The sequence below is a fragment of the Chiloscyllium punctatum genome, chromosome 3 (assembly GCF_047496795.1).
Source record: "Chiloscyllium punctatum isolate Juve2018m chromosome 3, sChiPun1.3, whole genome shotgun sequence".
In the NCBI taxonomy this organism is placed as follows: domain Eukaryota; kingdom Metazoa; phylum Chordata; class Chondrichthyes; order Orectolobiformes; family Hemiscylliidae; genus Chiloscyllium; species Chiloscyllium punctatum.
This window is the reverse complement of record NC_092741.1, coordinates 141,477,139-141,496,386: the sequence shown is the minus strand read 5'-3', so window position 1 is coordinate 141,496,386 and position 19,248 is coordinate 141,477,139. Positions and strand designations below refer to the sequence as shown.

General features: G+C 40.2%; 1 protein-coding gene across 4 annotated transcripts in view; it reads right to left on the bottom strand.

Annotated features, from left to right (window-relative positions):
• Window positions 1–19,248, bottom strand: part of taf1b (TATA box binding protein (Tbp)-associated factor, RNA polymerase I, B) — a 94,499-nt gene that overhangs the window by 52,055 nt on the left and 23,196 nt on the right. For all 4 annotated transcript variants that reach the window (XM_072561698.1, XM_072561673.1, XM_072561681.1 and 1 more), the window contains exon 5: window positions 761–856. In XM_072561698.1, the coding sequence (XP_072417799.1) occupies window positions 761–856 (96 nt within the window). The remainder of the gene's footprint in view (window positions 1–760; window positions 857–19,248) is intronic.

Genomic DNA, 19,248 nt, shown 5'->3' with positions numbered 1-19,248 from the left:
CTTGAAACACAAGTTTCCAAATAAATAAATAACCTTAAATAAGACGAATGGAAGAGTATTTTATGGCAAAAACAAAAAAGTCAATATAAAATGCTGAATTTATACCAAGTTTAGGAAGATGGTGAGCAGTTTTGGACTCTATAAGAAGAATGGTTGGACCAGACGGGGGACAGCACCAGCTCCCTATGATGCTTCCAGTTATGTAGAAATGCAAATTCAAAAATGTTTGAAAAATTCTCGTGAAACAGTTTCATTAGAAAATAATGGGGTGATTCAATACTGAAGTTTAAAATTAAGAAGATATAGACCACGTTACATTGAAAACTGTGTTTAATAAATGAGGGGTCTGGAATAAGAATGTATAAAAATAACATTAAACACACGACATTTAGGACAGACAGTAGAACAAACATGATCACACAAGGTTGGGAGACTGTGAATGCACTATTCGAATTAGTGATGGAAGCTGAGGGCACATCAAGATTTAAACATAGATTAGATAAATGGCTGAGAGAAAGGAAATAAATAAAGGGTTATGATAACAAGTCTGTCATACGGGGACAAGACAAATGCTTGAGTGCAGGACATACTCAAACATGAATTTAAAAAGGGTCAAACAGACATTTCCAGGTTTATATTTCTAATTTTTATGTGCAAAAGTCACATTTCCAAATGAATTTTAGGTTAAGCTACTCAATGACAAACATATAGAACAACTTATCTTACTCAACTTGGGAGCTATTGCTTTAATCAGACCTACCAGACTTTGTCTGCGAGGGACATCAATCGGTTTGTTTGTGTAGGCCTGTTGGGATTTTTGCAGATAACGCCGCCAAATATTACACAGAGTTTCATCCTGGGAAAAGAAAAGTACATAATCTCTTATGCAGCAATTCAGGGAGTGGCTCAGTGACAGCACACTGGTGTTCAATTGCACTGCACTGTGAAAGATAGAAGGAATGTTCCCATAACATTTAAGATCACAATCTCATGATATCAGGAGAGATTCACAGCAAAAAATCAGGAAGGAAGGAAGCCATGAAAATCAGGAGCTATTCACCCTGAACCATTCTCATAAATTTAGAAGTGATATTTTACAATACAATGCAAAGATAGACATGCATTGACTCCTGCTAAGATTTGTTTCCAAAGACACCAATCATTCTTTGGTTTTTCTAATAGCCTTTCTTCATACAGAAATTTAGACAGCGAACTCAACTCTGGAAATCATCATATCTCATCCCATTTTGCACACAGATTTTGCATGAGCAATTGTTGGGATTCCAAACAAGAGTAGAAACACACAAACACAAACAGAAATTATTGGAAAACCTCAGCAGATCTGACAACATCTGTGGGGAGAAAACAATTTCAAGTCTGGTGACTCATCATAATTGCAGCAGTAGCAGCTAGGAAAATATGCTTTTTATACTGAAGATGGGAATGGGGTTAGGGAGGGGAAGGAGAGGTGAGCAGAAAGGTGGAGATGGATCCTCAGCACTCAAAGATCTTAGTTTTATCCCTTCACAACCTACCTCAGTGAACTTTGGACACACATAACACTCTTCCTCCACCACCTTTGCCTCTGTGCTCATTTCTTGGGTCAAGAGTTCTCTCAGTTCCACAGACACATTCACCCACCTCCAACACGCTTCTTCCACCTGGACCCCTCCCTTTGGTCATTTACTTGTACTTCATCTTTACTTGTTCATCAAGAACAATTAACATGACATGACATCAGTCATTTTAATGTCTGCGCCCACCATACCCATTCCAACCATCCTACTCTAAATTGACTGCACTCCATGCTCTCAACTTCAATCGTGACTTTGTCATCAAGCCTACTGACATTATTGCTGTTGTTGGCTGGCATACTGACCTCTAAATTGCTGAGGCTGAGCACCAGCTCTCAGACATCTCCTTCTCTCTCTCCCAGGACCACGACCCCACCATTGAGCATCAGGCCATTGTGTCTTTGACAGTCATTAACCTCATCTCATCTAAGGATCTCCATTCTTTAGCCTCTAGTCTCTCAATTCCATTCAGCCGGCTTCTACTTCCTCCACAAAAATCCCTAAATGGGACAACACATATAAGCTCATTGTTTCTGCCTGTTTGTGCTCCATGGAACATACATCTTCCAACCACAATTGGATTTCTTTCTCCCTTGTACACTTCCGCTCCACTTACATCTGTGGTTCTGCTGAAAATCTACAGAAGTTTCAGAATTTCAAGTTCACAGCGTACTCTTCATCATGGATTGAGCAATCCGTTTACACATCTACCCCCATCAGGATGGTCTTAGGGCTCTCTGCTTCTTCCTGGAACGAAGGCCTGAACCATCCCCATCCATCATTACAACAGTCTTCTGCCTGGTCAAGCTCATCCTCACTTTGAGCAGCTCCTCCTTCAAATCCACTCACTTTCAATAGACAATAGGTGCAGGAGTAGGCCATTTTGCCCTTCGAGCTAGCACCACCATTCATTATGATCATGGCTGATCATCCTCAATCAGTATCCTGTTCCTGACTTATCCCCACAACCCTTGATTCCACTATCCTTAAGAGCTCTATCCAACTCTTTCTTGCAAGTATCCAGAGACTTGGCCTCCACAGCCTTCTGGGGCAGAGCATTCCATACACTCACCACTCTCTGGGTGAGGAAGTTTCTCCTCAACTCTGTTCTAAGTGGCCTACTCCTTATTTTTAAACTGTGTCCTCTGGTTCGGGACTCACCCATCAGCGGAAACATGCTTCCTGCCTCCAGAGTGTCCAATCCTTTAATAATCTTATACGTCTCAATCAGATCCCCTCAGTTTTCTAAACTCAAGGGTATATAAGCCCATCGCTCCAATCTTTCAGCGTCAGATCAAAGGTGTAGTCACAGCATGAGTGGCAGTTATGGCTGCTGCTTTGTGGGGTACAAGGAACATTTCTTCTTTCAGTCTTACTCGAACCCTTCCTCACAACTCAGGTACCTTGATGACATCATCAGTGCTGCTTCCCTCTCCTATTTGGAATTGCAAAGTTGATCAATTCTGCTTTTAATTTCTACCCTGCCCTCACATCAGTCTTGTCAATCTTGGATTACTCCCTTCCCTTCCTCAACATCTGTTTCAATTTCTGGGTATAGGCTGGCCAGCAGTATCCACTACAACCCCTGACTCCTACAGTTATCTGGTCTACACATCATCACACTGTTTCTTGTAAAGACTCCATTTCATTCTCCCAGTTTCTTCATCTCTGTAGCATCTGTTCTGATTATGCTACTTTCTGCAGGGTCCTCAGATACGTCCACCTTTTTCCTCAACCAAGGATTCCCAGCACTATGATTGACAGAGCCCTCAGCCATGTCCAACCCATTCCTGCACTCCTGCCCTCATCCCTTCTCTTCCCTTCCACAACAGCAATAGGGACATCCCTGTCCTCACTTTCTATCCTACGAGCATCCACATCCAAAGGATCATAAGCTGCCATTGCCACCAAGATGCCATGATCAGACAGATTCTCTTCCCTTCACTCCCCATGTTGGCATTCTGCAGAGATCATTCCCTGTGGGGGTCACTGGTCCACTCCTCCTCCATTCCCAATACTTACCAACACCCTAAGCAATTGCAGAAGGTGTACCACATGTCTTTTACCTCCTTCCTCCTCACTATACAAGACCCCAAATTTTATCTTTCAGGTAATTCACTATATTCGCTGTTCACAACGTGGTCTCCTATACATTGAGGAGACGAAATGCAGACTGGGTGGCCACTTTGCGGAACACCTTCATTCTTTCAATAAAAATGACCAAGCTTCCAGTTTCCCGCCACATCCAATACTGTGTTTGCTGGCCAATGTTTCAGTCACAGGTTTGCTTTTGTTCCAGCAAGCTTGATGAACAAATCACATTTTCCACTTGGGGGAACCTGCAGCTTCTAGGACTTAGCAAGTTTAATAACTTTAGAGCCAGATTCCATCATTCCATGTTTTCTTATCCGTCCCCACACCTGGTCCTGCCATGACATGGATGCTTTCAGCACAGCTTATCTATTCTCTCCGACTCTTAGAAGTTATCACTTATTCAGTTTCTCTTCTATCCTTACTACCAACAATCCCCTATCTGTTTACTCCTTTTATATGTGTCTCCCTAGACTCAGACTCTACCTATAAGCCCACCTCTCCTCCCTCCTGATGGCAGCTAAAAGAATCATCAGTGGACTCAAAACATTATTTTCTTCGCACAGATGCTGCCAGTGAGTCACTTCAGCAATTTATGTTTCAGATTCCCAGTTTCTGCAGTTCCTAGTTTTATTTTAGTGTAAACACTGACATTATTTTCCTGCGTATCTCAAAGACTGAGAACTACTGTTGCATGTTTGCAGTGAAATAGCTTAGGACAAACAGAACTAAATACAAGATGGTCAGTTGACTTCTCCTATCTACTGAGATTACAGAGAACAGATACCTCCAGGAAGAGCTGGAACAAGGCAAAAAAAGAAAGAAATTTGATGTCTATATTGCCCATTTTAATTTAATGAATTTAATTAATCAACCATGTTGATTACAAGTACTGCCATGGACATTTAGATAGTCAAAGGCAACTCCAGAACACTCAAACAGTTCAAAAGCTTAGTGTAGCTGAAGTACAGACCACAAACTATGCACTGCCCCTCTCCAAACAATGGTGTTCAAGTGAGTGACTAATTTATTGTGTAGGGAATCTTATGGTGCTGTGATAGCGTACACTACTCTGGGCCAGGAAGTCCAGGCTCACTTCTCACCTCACCATACAATAGCCATAGAGATGTGCCATAACATATCCAAACAGCTTGATTAACATTTTACATTAGCCAAAGAGAAGATCAAAACTCACTCAAAATTAATCTATGCTTCAAATCAAGTATATCCAGCATTTCTATAGTGGGAAAGAAACAATAGAACAAACTTTTATAAAAATACAGTAGCATGGTATTTTCCTGATTTATAAACAGTATCATTTCTCAAGTCCTGCAAATACATTGAGCACTTCATTTTCATTAAGTCTTGTTAAAAGTCAATTGTAACACCGAAATCTGACAGACTTCTGAACTTTGTTTTGTGTGGATCAGAAAACCATTAATAATAGCTGAGACATTTTCAAGTGTAATAATATCACTTAAGAAATCAGACATGTCTCATGTTTTTCATGCAAAGTGGAACTCCTATTTGCAATTAACTCACTATGATAATTCCAAACATTTTCAACAAAGGATTTAACCTGTTCTTTAAGGAGTACTGCTTTTATAAGTATTAGTTGTAACATTAATAGTGATACCAATGTTTATTTGCATAATAGCACATTTGGTGTGGACAGATTAGTGGTATAATTGTCATGTAAAATTTTGGCAATAACAAACACAAAGAATCAGAAATCTATCAAATGCAAAATTACGCACAATTATTTTTAGTTCAAATAAAATAAAATGTAACAAAAATGCTTGTTCAAGTCAAAGAGTGCCCTCTGCTGGATAGAAGTATTTTAAAAGGACGCAATGTACTTTTAAGCTTTTTGTTCTCCAGTCAAAAGTTTGGCACAAGGCAAGAGATATTTTACTTATTAGAAATCTCCTCCACTTGAAAATACCTTTTATTGTTTTGAATAAGTGTAACACAACATATTTTGGATATCACAAAATAAGACACTTGAAAATGTCTCAGCATTCTCCCAAGAGAGCACTAAATTATTCCTGTATCACAGGTACCAGAGCTGCAAGTCATCTTTCATTCATTCAATCATTCCCAAGGGACGAAATTTGCTAACATTTATCACACTATCCTCATTTATAAATAAATATTGGCCTCGCTAACAATGCTCACATTCCATGAGAGAACTTAAATTTAAAAAATCAAATGTTTTTATTTTTTCAGAAAATACATGGTCATACAGCAATGGAAAACAGGCTGGTTGTAGCAAAATTCTAGTGCCCTTTTGAGGGAATCACAAAATAAAAGAACTAACATTAATCTCTTTCAACAATAGTTAACCTCCTTCCCAGAATGCTAATAATGTCTTTATAATAGAATGTGTCAAATATTATGCTTACTTAGAATTCCTTAGTGAACCAATGAAATCTTTGGTGGGAAAACAGTAACATAAATTCTACAGATGTGGCTTTCCTAATGTTGGTATCGCCCGCCATTTTATCTTTTCTAATCAACCTCTTCAGAGGTGTTATTACACATGTGTGGAATAGGTAGGACTTGAACCCAGGCCTCCTGGCTCAGAGGTAGGGTCACTATCAATATGCCATAAGATCACTCTACAACAATTGGTTTCCCATGATCACTGGTTTAGCCTTACATGGCTGTTGAAATTGCAAACCTGACAACAATGCTCATATGATGGTTTAGAAGGTTGTAGAACAATTAAACAAAACTTATGACTAACTGGTGGAATAAACAGAAGCATGGCGAATGCAAGTAAATGTAGAAAAATGAGACACAGCATTCTGGAAAGGCAAAATAATTGCTAAACTGCTTTATGTTAAAGGGAGCCAGGAGCAGAGACAGCAGTGGGAGTTTGTATAGGCAGTTTTGAAAATGGCAGGACAGGTTCATGAAGTAATTACTAAAGCAAATGGAATCCAGAGGAGTACAAAAACAAGGAAATTATTCTGAACCAATATAAAACAGTAGTTCAACACGCAATAAAGTACTGCATGCAATTTTGGATATTGCACTTTAGGAAGACTTTGAAGAGGTGAAAGAAGACCACTAGTAGAATTATTCCAACAATGAAGGATGATGATTATTTGACTTGAAGATGAGGTTGCTTTCCTTCACACAGAGTGGCAGAGGAGATTTCGGAGAGCCATTTGAAATCATAGAGTCATAGAGATGCTCAGCACGGGAAAAAACCCGTCGGTCCAACTTGTCCACCGACCGAACATCCCAACACAATCTAGTCCAACCTGCCAGCATCCGGCCCACGTCCCCCAAACCATTCCTATTCATATATCCATCCAGATGCCTTTTAAATGTTACAATTGTACTTGCGTTCACGTCCTCTGGCAGCCCATTCCACAAACACACCACACTGTGTGAAGAAGTTGCCTCTTGGGTCTCTTTTATATCTTTCCCCTGTCACCCTAAACCTATGCCCTCTAGTTCTGGACTTCCCAACCCCAGGGAAAAGACCGTGTCTATTTATTCAATCCATGCCCCTCATGATTTTACAAACCTCTATAAAGATTACCCCTCAGCTTCCGATGCTCCAGGGAAAACAGCCCTAGCGTATTCCACCTCTCCCTATAGCTCAAATCCCACAACCCGAGCAACATCTTTGTAAATCTTTTCTGAACCCGATCAAGTTTCATAACATCCTTCCAATAGGAAGCCAGAGACCAGAATTGCACGCAATATTCCAAAAGTGGCCTAACCAACGTCCTTTACAGCTGCAACATGACTTCCCAAATCCTGTACTCAATACCCTGACCAATAAAGGAAAGTATACCAAACACCTTCTTCACTATCCTATCTACCTGTGACTCCACTTTCAAGGAGCTATGGACCTGCACTCCAAGGTCTTTGTTCAGCAACACTCCCTAGGACCTTATCATTAAGTGTACAAGTCCTGCTAAGATTTGCCTTCCCAAAATGCAGCACCTTGCATTTATCTAAAATAAATTCAGTGTGCCACTCCTCAGCCCATTGGCCCATCTGATCAGAGGTTGCCTTTTTTGCTAACCATTACACTTCCAATTTTGGTGTCATCTGCAAACTTACTAACTATGCCTCTGAAGCTGACATCCAAATCATTTATAATAAATGATGAAAAGTAGTGGACCCAGTGCTGATCCTTGTGGCACTCCACTGGTCACAGGCCTCCAATCTGAAAAACAATCCTCCACCACCACCCTCTGTCTTTTACCTTTGAGCCAGTTCTGCATCCAAATGGCTAGGTCTCCCTCTATTCCATGAGCTCTAACCTTGCTAACCTATCTCCCATGGAGAATCTTGTTGAACACCTTACTGAAGTCCAAATAGATCTCGTCTACCACTTTGCCCTCAATCCTCTTTGTTACTTCTTCAAAAAACTCAATCAAGTTTGTGTGCGTGGGAAATCATGTCTCAAAGCCATGTTGACTATCCCTAATCAGTCCTTGCCTTTCCAAATGCATGTACATCCTGTCCCTTAGGATTCCCTCCAACAACTTGCCCACCACCATCAGGCTCACTGGTCTATAGTTCTCCAGCTAATCCTTACCACCCTTCTTTAACAGTAGCACCACGTTAGCGAACCTCCAGTCTTCCGGCACCTCACCTGTGACTATTGATGATACAAATATCTCAGCAAGAGGCCCAGCAATCACTTCCCTATCTTCCTACAGAGTTCTAGGGTACACCTGATCAGGTCCTGGGGATTTATCCAACTTTATGCGTTTCAAGACATCCAGCACCACCTCCTCTGTAACATGAACATTCTTCAAGATGTCACCATCTATTTCCCTACATTCTTTATCTTCCATGTCCTTTTCCACAGTAAACGCTGATGCAAAGTAATTTGTTTAGTATATTCCCTATCTCCTGCGGCTCCACAAAAAATGCCACCTTGCTGATCTTTGAGGGGCCCTATTGTCTCCCCTGTTACCCTTTTGTCCTTAATAAATGTGTAAAAACCCTTGGGGTTCTCCATAACCCTATTTGCCAAAACTCTCTCATGTTCCCTTTTTGCCCTCCTGGTTTCCCTCTTAAGTAGACTCCTCCTGCCTTTATATACTAAGGATTCACTCGATATCTCCTGTCTGTGCCCGATATATGCTTCCTTCTTTTTCTAAACCAAGCCCTCAACTTACTTAGTCATCCAGCGTTCCATATACCTACCAGCCTTTCCTTTCACCCTAACAGGAATATACTGTCGCTGCACTCTCGTTATCTCATTTCTGAAGGCTTCCCATTTTCCAGCCGTCCCTTTACCTGCGAACATCTGGCCCCAATCAGCTTTTGAAAGTTCTTGCCTAATACCACCAAAGTTGACCCTACTCCAATGTAGAACTTCAACTTTTAGATCTGGTCTATATTTTTCCATCACTATATTAAAACCGATAGAATTATGGTCACTGGCCCTAAAATGCTCCCCAACTGACACCTCATTCACCTGCCCTGCCTGTTTCCCAAGAGGAGGTCAAGTTTTGCACCTTATGAAAGATTTAGATTGAATTATTAAAGAGAATCGGCTTCCAAGGGTTGAAGGATAGATCAGAGAGAACAGATTTAAGGTGAATGGCAAAAAAAAACAAACAGCACGGAGAGAAACGTATATGTAAAGTGTGCAGTTAGAACTTCAAATGCACACCTTTATACGGTGGTACATACAGATTCAACATCAGCCTCTAGGCAATATTTGAAGGAAGAGATAAATGCAAAGATACTGGAGAAGGGAGATAAAATGCTCTGAATGACTCTTCAAAAAGAGTTGGCACATTACTTTCTTAAAGAATTGTATGGAAGTACAAAGATAATTTGAATGGAGAAGAAACAATAAACAAGAATGAGAAAAATAAAGGTTACAACTCGTCTTTTAAAAAGAGATAATACAATGTTCAACTGTAATAAGTTTATTTTACAATATCCAAAACTGATTCAATTCAGGTAATTGAAAATTGAGAAGTGCAATTTAGATATTTAATAGCACTGTTCATTTTAAACATTATGATATGGTTGGAATCTACAATATTAGATGCAGTGATTCCTCATTCACGTACTCTTATATTTAATAAGTATCAATATAATCGAACTGAAGCAATAAAATGTGCATAAACAGGAAATTATATACATAAAATTAGAAGCCAATACACAGAAGTTTAATAAATTTTCCTGACCTTAGAACTGCCTTTCTGCATCATAAATGCAAACTTAACAATTATAGGATCCCACAGTAAACAAAGGTTTTGAAATAATCACTTGTAGATAAGAAGAAAGTTAACATCCCTTTTTTTAAAAGCTCTATGTGAGATAATATTATTGGTGGATGGTGGTGGTGGGGAGAGGACAATTGATAAGGGTGCATCTGTGATCATTTTAAATCTGTGATTACTGTATCTCTAAATGGATAGATCTTCACAGACTTACTGGCCATTCAATGATTTTTGTGAACTAGTGTGCAGTTACAAAATGAATTGCGCAAACTGGTAGCCACGATAAAAAGATACGAGCAAAATTTGAGCTTGTAATGAAATGCCAAATAACTGGTACAGGGAGAACATGAATCCGAAAAAAAAGGCACAGAAAATGGGAATGGGAAGAAAGGAAAGACAAGAATACAACAGGAAAATTAGAGGTGAAGTTGGCAAACTTTTTGTGTTATTGTAATCCATTACTTTGTTAATTATTAAATTTGTTAAATATAATACTCAACTGGCTTCATGAAGTATAAACTGAAAATAACCTTTCCTCCCCCCCCCCCTCTTTAAAAGCTGCCTCATATCTTTAAAACCTGCCTCAAGGCATTTCAACACATAGTCCCATTCACACTACAACTTCTGAATTATAAATATGAACTTATGAAGTATAAAATGCAAAAACAGACACTTCTCAGCAACATAAAATGGAGTAAGAGGTCAGCTGACAATGTTTTCTTGCCACACAGAACTGTAACAGTACTCAACTAACTTTCATGTTGAGACAAGTCTTAGCAAAGTTGTTAAAATGCAAATAACCTCTGTGTGATAACAGCTACGCTTCTACAACTAATTAAAAAAACTGGGTTATAACATTACTGTTGCAACATCTGCAACTCCAAACTTGAAATGCAAACACAATACATTGTTTTAATTGATATGGATGAGTGAGATGTGGACCCCATTGTCCAATAATTGCATAACCATCAGAAATTATATCAGGATAATGGGAAGAGATGCTCTGGATGCGTGACAGAAACATGGGGCCGAATTTTGCCAGGTGGAGTTGAAAAAAGTGTTTTGTCAATAACACCCAGTCTGCCACAGTTTATATATTCTTTCACTCTTCACCTCATGGATTATGCACTGGATGCCTTTCTTGTACAATCATGTGGCTGAGGGGTAGAAATACTCACCACTACTTCTACTGCTCATACTCTTCATTGTTCACACACCAGCAGATTCAGGTTTCCCACTGACCAGGTAGATAGCAATTTACTTTACTTTGCATCTTACTCTGATCTATTGTTCATGAATAATCAGAAATAGTTGAGTAGATCAGATTTTGAAAATGTGTCTGCGCTCGCAGTCAAAGACAGTGTACGTTTGGCAGTGAAGTTGAAACATTAATGCTTTTGATTCTTTAGCTTGTTGCATGCACTACATTACAAACCTCTCCAGTAAGGCTGTAAACATTGTAAATGCTCAGAAGTGTCACATTTACTTGCAATCAATTCAGCTGAAAAATAGGATTGTGCCATGGAATTGTTTCTCCCATGGAAGTGTGCCTTAATACTGGAAAGGTGGGGAACCACAGTTTGAGTGTACAATAGTGCATCTGCTTCCATCATACTCAATTCATCCAAAAAAAAAGTGGAAATCCTAAACAAAAACAGAAATTGCTGGAGAAAGTGTGTATGTGTGCATGTAAACAACAGATGGAGATGGAGCCCAAAGAGAGAGAATACCATCAGTTGGACAGCTGAAGGAATAGGTAATGGTCATCCTCTGAGAATCAACAGCTGCTAATGGGAACTACACATAGCAGTGGCTTGGTTGTGATAACAGCCCACGTGGCGACAAGGCCTGATGTGTGGGAGTTGGGGGAAAGACATGGAAGATGGTGCTCAGGCTCGAAAGTTATTGTAATTGATAATCAAACCCTGAAAGCTGCAGGGTCCCATAGCGGAAAATGAGGTGTTGATCTTCCTGCCTGTGCTGAGCTTCATGGAAGCACTGAAGCTGTACCTTTACTGATACAGCACTCCCCAGTATGACAAGCTGCTTCTACATCAGTATTAAAAAGCAATGCAAGACACAGAAACTGGCAAAATTGCCATGCACTAAAGAAAACCAGAAACGATGACAGCATCCAAGTAGGAAGTGAGTGACAGGAAATCAGGCTAGACAAACAGGATGCGGGAAGAACACAAGCCAGGTATCAGGTGTCATAAAGATGTACAGCATGGAAACAGATCCTTCGGTCCAACCCATCCATGCCGACCAGACATCCCAACCCTTTCTCGTCCCATCTGCCAGCACTCAGCCCATATCTCTCCAAACCCTTCCTATTCATATACCCATCCAAATGCCTCTTAAATGTTGCAATTGTACCAGCTCATTCCATACATGTACCACCTTCTGTGTGAAAACAATGCCCCGTAGGTCTCTTTTATATCTTTCCCCTCTCACCGTAAACCTATGCCCTCTAGTTCTGGACATCCCCACCCCAGGGAAAAGAATTTGTCTTTTTAACCCTATCCATGCCCTTCATAGTTTTGTAAACCTCTACAAGGTCACCCCTCAGCCTCCAACGCTCCAGGAAAAAAAGCCCCAGCTTGTTCAGCCTCTTCCTATAGCTCAAATCCTCCAACCCTGGCAACATCCTTATCTTTTCCGAACCCTTTCACGTTTCACAATATCTTTCCGATAGGAAGGAGACCGGAACTGCACGCAATATTCCAACAGTGGTCAAACCAATGTCCTGTACAGCTGCAAAATGACATCCCAACTCCTGTACTCAATACTCGGACCAATAAAGGGAAGCATACCAAACGCATTCTTCACTATCCTATCTACCTGCAACTCCACTTTCAAGGAGCTATGGAGCTGCACGCCAAGGTCTCTTTGTTCAGCAACACTCCTGAAGACCTTACCATTAAGTGTATAAGTCCTGCTAAGATTTGCTTCCCCAAAATGCAGCACCTTGCACTTAGCTGAATTAAACTCCATCTGTCACTTCTCAGCCCAATTGGCCCATCTGGTCAAGATCCTGTTGTAATCCGAGGTAACCCTCTTTGCTGTCCACTACACCTCCAATTTTGGTGTCATCTGCAAACTTACTAACTGTACCTCTTCTGCTCGCATCCAAATCATTTACGTAAATGACAAAAAGTAGAAGACCCAGCACTGTGACCAGTGGAGTGCCACTGGTCACAGGCCTCCAATTTGAAAAACAACCCTCCATCACCACCCTCTGTCTTCTGCCTTTCAGCCAGTTCTGTATCCAAATGGCTAGCTCTCCCTGTATTCCGAGAGATCTAACCTTGCTAACCAGTTTCCCATGGGGAACCTTGGCGAATGCCTTAGTGAAGTCCGTATAGATCACATTTACTGCTCTACCTTCATCAATCCTCTTAGTTACTTCCTCAAAAAACTCAATCAAGTTTGAGAGACATGATTTCCCACGCACAAAGCCATCTTGACTACCCCTAATCAATCCTTACCTTTCCAAATACATGTACATCCTGTCCCTCAGGATTCCCTCCAACAACTTGCCCACCACCAACGTCAGGCTCACTGGTCTATAGTTCCCTGGTTTATCCCTACCACCCTTCTTAAACAGTGGCACCACATTAGCCAACCTCCAGTCTTCCAGCACCTCACCTGCGACTATCGATGATACAAATATTTCAGCAAGAGGCCCACCAATCACATCCCTAGCTTCCCACAAAGTTAGAGGGCACACCTGATGAGGTCCTAGGGATTTATCCACCTTTACATGTTTCAAGACATCCAGCACTTCCTCCTCTGTAATGTGGACATTTTGCAAGATGTCACCATCTATTTCCCTACAGTCTATATCTTCCATATCCTTTTCCACAGTAAATACGGATGCAAAATACTTATTTAGTATCTCCCCCATTTTCTACAGCTCCACACAAAGGCCGCCTTGCTGATCTTTGAGGGGCCCTATTCTCTCCCTAGTTACCCTTTTGTCCTTAATGTATTTGTAAAAACCCTTTGGATTCTCCTTAATCCTATTTGCCAAAGCTATCTCATGTCCCCTTTTTGCCCTCCTGATTTCCTTCTTAAGTGTACTCCTACTTCCTTTATGCTCTTCTAAGGATTCACTCGATCGATCCTGTCTATACCTGACATATGCTTCCTTCTTTTTCTTAACCAAACCCTCAATTTCTTTAGTCATCCAGCATTCCCTATGCCTACCAGCCTTTCTTTTCACCCTACAGGAATATACTTTCTCTGGATTCTCGTTATCTCATTTCTGAAGGCTTCCCATTTTCCCGCCATCCCTCTATCTGCGAACATTGGCCCCCAATCAGCTTTCGAAAGTTCTTGCCTAATACCATCATAATTGGCCTTTCTCCAGTTTAGAACTTCAACTTTTAGATCTTGTCTATCCTTTTCCATCATTATTTTAAATCTAATAGAATTATGGTCGCTGGCCCCAAAGTGCTCCCCCACTGACACCTCAGTCACCTGCCCTGCCTTATTTCCCAAGAGTAGGTCAAGTTTTGCACCTTCTCTAGTAGGAGGTAGAGATAAATCAACATTTCAGGTTTAACCCTTTTTCAGGACTGAGCCAGCGGATGCATCTTATTTAGATGCATTGATTGTTCATTCATCCTTGTAGGCAAAGCAACCCGGCAGAAGCATGGAAGTCCTAGATACCTGAACTGCAAAGTAAAGCCCCGAAAGGCCAAAATGGTGAGAGAGCTGGACCTACAGAAGTCATAAAAGATATGGTCAGGCTGTTGGTTTGCTCATGCTTATTTTTGGGATTAAGGTCAGAGTAGGAAGTCGTCCGTGGAGCGTGCAGGGACAGTGTGCTGAAGACAAAGTTGGATGAAAGCCAGGTCAAGCAATTGGTGAGCTGCAACCATCAGGTACCAGCCTGGGATGGGTGTCACCCAGTTTCTCAGAAAAAAGAACTGGAAGTCACATAGTAATAAAGCAAAAGTAGGAATTGCCGCAACAGCTCAGTAGGTCTGGCAGCATCTACAGACAGAAATCAGAGTTAACATTTCAGGTTGAGTAACCCTTCCTCAGAACAGTTCTGAGGAAGGGTCACTGGACCTGAAATGTTAACTCTGATTTCTTTCCACAGATGCTGCCAGACCTGCTGAGCTTTTCCAGCAATTTCCACTTGTGTCTCTGATTAACAGCATCCACAGTTCTTTTGCTTTTTATTTAATAATAAAGCAAGATGAGCTATTACTGAGATATAAACACATGGAAATAAAAGGTGCTCAAAAGTGAGACTCTGAAGTTGTTATTTAAATCTTAAAGGGAAACTGGTCATTTTTTTTCCCCTCACATTTTCCCAATTTTTTTATGATTGCTCACACCACTCCAGTGAAGGGAAAATTCTCCTCCCACATTTTCTGATAAGGATTTTCCCCAAGAGAGATTCTGGTTAGACAGACAGAAATATCTGTCCCAATGGAGGGAAAAGACCTTGTCTAAGGAAACTAGGTCTTAAGTCATACATAGGTAGAGATTTAACACATTACCTAAAGAACCACTCCAGAGCTCTGCCTTACAGTCTAAAAGAAATCTGCTACTGGAAACAAAACAACGATGATACATCCTTCTAAACTGCCAAAGCCTTTCTTCAGTGCACAGGAATTATAACAGGCCTGTTTCATTTCACACATCTCACTGGGGAAAAACATAGCTTGTCATATAACATAAACACATCACACTTTTATAATTACAATCGAACACACAAATTATGAAACATGGTCCCTTGAGCCTGTTCCACTATTCAACAAGATCACATTTGATCTGATTATTCCACATTCCTGCCTATCCGCTAATGACCGTACAACCCCTTGCTTGTGAGACAAACTGGATGAGACAAATTCACTGGAAATCAGGCCCCACCATTTCACAGCGAGTCACAATATATAACTGACCAATGTAATCACTGAAATCATTAATTTTCCTGACTTTGACCATTATCTAAGATAAAAGTAGCTCACAACAGGTTTAATCAATTACAAAAACAAAATCTGATTATAACAAACACATACTTTAACAAGTGACAAAATGGATTATTTATTTGCAAACTTTAGCTCTGATCGTGTGCACATTCATTTACAAATAGGATGAATAAGACAAACTGTTCTTCAAAAATATGTGTGGAAACGCAGGCAAAAGGGGACAAATTGTGTGATCAAAGAGTCCAAACACAAGGTGGATTATAGTGCCTTTCCTACTGTTCTCTTGTTTTCAATGATATTGCGTTGTTGTTAACCATGGCGAACCCCAATTTGGTAGGTCAGCTGGATCTAGGCTTTTTTAGTTCTTCTTTTCAAAGTCGAAGTGCTTATTTTGTTCACCTCAGAGGAAAAGAGCATGCAACTTAGTTTGGCTTACAGGCTTTCTAAATTTTTGTAACAAACAGCAATTTAACTCCAAAAGCTGTAAGAGGTATTTTTTTCTTTTAACACAAAGACACTTGGTGCCAGCCTGTTTGACAGAAAGCGTCGATCCAACTACTCCAAAAGTTAGCAGACCTTGTGTAACTAATAAATGAATACCACACAATTCCACGTTTCCACCAAGTTATAAAACTTAAGTCCATTCTCTCATTTTCCTAATTCATAGTAAAACAATTGCAGTTATAGAGTTTATCAAGATTCTGTGTATATCTGCTTTAAAAATATTCAAGGGTTCTGTATCTACCTGTTTTGAGGAAGAGAGCTCCAAGGTTTAGATCCCTCTGAGGAAAGATTTCTTCTCATCTTTGTCTAAACGGGATCCAGATTTCCCCATAAACAGGAACATAATTTCCATGTCCACCATGCCAAGATCCCACTGAATATTCTGTGCTTCAATTAAGTTGTGCTTTACTCTAAGGTCCAGTGGCTACAAGCCGATTCTGTCTACCTTCTGTGACTGTTTCCAAGCAATTTACACCAGTCTTTAAATAAGGAGTCAAATAATGGACACAGTGTTCCAAATGTGGTCTCAATGCCCCAAAAGTATAACCTCCCTACTTTTGTATTTAATTCCCTTCACAATAAATGATTACATTGTGTTAACTTTTCCAATTACTTGCTGTATCTGCATATTATTGGTCAATGAATTTTGTATGACGGCACTCAAATCATTCTGGATCTCAGTTCTACAATCTCTCACCATTTAGATAATATTATGGTTTTTAATTTCCAACGAGAAAAGGAAAATTTCGAAATTTTCCCACATTATATTCCATTTGACCCCTCTGAGACCGTCGGTTTCACAGAATTGTAACAGTACAGGAGGTCATTCAGTCTATCTCTAAACATCTTGCTTTAGTGCCAATCTCCTGCAACCTTGTATTTTGTTTCTATTATAGTATATTACCATATAATGCTCTCTCGAATGTCTAAATTGAACCTGCTTCCCCCACAGTACCAGGAAGTGCCTTCCAGATCTTAATTTCTTTTTTTACAGCTCACATCTGTTTCTTTTGCAAAACACTTTAAATCTGTGCTCTCAGTTTCTCAATCTATTCATGAGCGGGAATGGTTTCTCCCTGTCTATTCACTACAGGTCCCTCATGATTTAAAACTTCTATTACATCTGCTTCTACTCTTTTCCCTTCAAGGAAAACAATCCAATTTTTCCCAACGTTTTCTGATAAAAGAGATTTATTGTCCATTGAAGCATTCTCGCCAATCTCTTTTGCACTTTCTAACTTAATCACAAACATTGTAGAAATTATGGGCTCACAGCTTTATGCAATACCCCAGCTGAGGAGAATATAGTGTACTTCATAAATTCAGCATGACCACTCCACTCTTATACTCTGTGTCCCTCAAACCTAGAAGATGATATAGAACATCGAACAATACAGCACAGAATAGGCCCTTCTGCCCTCAATGTTGCGCCGACCTTTGAAATAATCAAAGTCCATCTTCCTACACTATCCCATCATCATCCATGTGTTTATTTAAGGATTGTTTTAATCTCCCTAATGTGGCTGAGTTAATTACATTGGCAAGCAGGGCATTCCACGCCCTTCCCACTCTCTTGAGTAAAGTACCTGCCTCTGACATCTGTCTCAAATCTATCACCCCTTAATTTGTAGCTATGCCCCCTCGTACAAGCTGACGTCATCATCCTAGGGAAAAGATTTTCATTGTCTACCCTACCTCTGATCATCTTGTAGGTCCCTACCAAATCCTCTTTGGCCTTCTTCTCTCCAATGAGAACAGACCCAAATCGCTCAGCCTTTCCTCATAAGATCTTGCCTCCAGACCAGGCAACATCCTGGTAAATCTCTTCTGTACCTCATTGCTCTCACTGCCCATTTTGTCAATTTTAATGATTTATGCATACATATACCCAGGTCCCCCTACTCCTGCACACCCTTTAAAACAGTACCCTTTATTTTATACCAAATTTTATCACCTCACACTGCTCGGAGGTTCAACCCCCATCTTTTGAGCCACTTCACCAACTTGTCAACTTATTTTTAAAAGTTCTACACAGACTCTTTAGTTTAACATTCACCTAAGTTTGCTGTTGTCCACAGCCTTTGAAATTGTTGTCTGCACACCAAGATCTGGATTAATTGCGTAGAAATGTATCAAAAGGCTTCTTGAAGTCCATATATATCATATTATCAGCCTTCCCTTATCACCCTGTTACCTCTTCAAAAAAAAACTCCAGCGGGTTAGACATAATTTTCTCTCAACAAATCCATGCTGACTCTTCTGAATTAACCTATATTTTTCGATGTGACTATTAACTCTATCCTAAATAATTAATTTTAGAAGATTCCCTACTAAAGTTAAACTCATTTGTAAATGCTGGTTCCAAGGATGGAAGCTTTTCAATTTTCCAGACCTCCAGCAACACCTCTGAATCCAAGCCAAATCCCAAAAGATTATGTCACGCCGCTACAATTTAACACCACTGTCGTGCCTCATCTCCACATGCAAATCCCTTTTATGGTCACAAGTTGGCCCCACTCCTACTGTTTTCACAATTTACAAATGACATGATTACAGAACACTTTGGGACTTGCTCTAATGTTAGCTACCAACTTTTTGTCACAATCCATTTGTTTCTTGTATTTGCTTTCTTTCTTTCCCTCCCTTCGCAAACTTCTGCATTCAGCTTGGCTCTCAACTGTACTTACTAGCTGATATTCGTCATAAACATACCTTTTCTCTTGAATTTCTATTCGTTTTATCACCCAGAGCTCTGGATTAGTTTGTCAACTTTGTGTTATTAGCAAATTTAGCAACCAAACCCTCAGTCTCATTCAAGTAGCTTATATAAATTGTTAATTGCAAAAGGCTTAGATGCCAGCACTAACTCCTTTGGCACAAAACTCAGTACAACTTCCCAATCTGAAAATGACC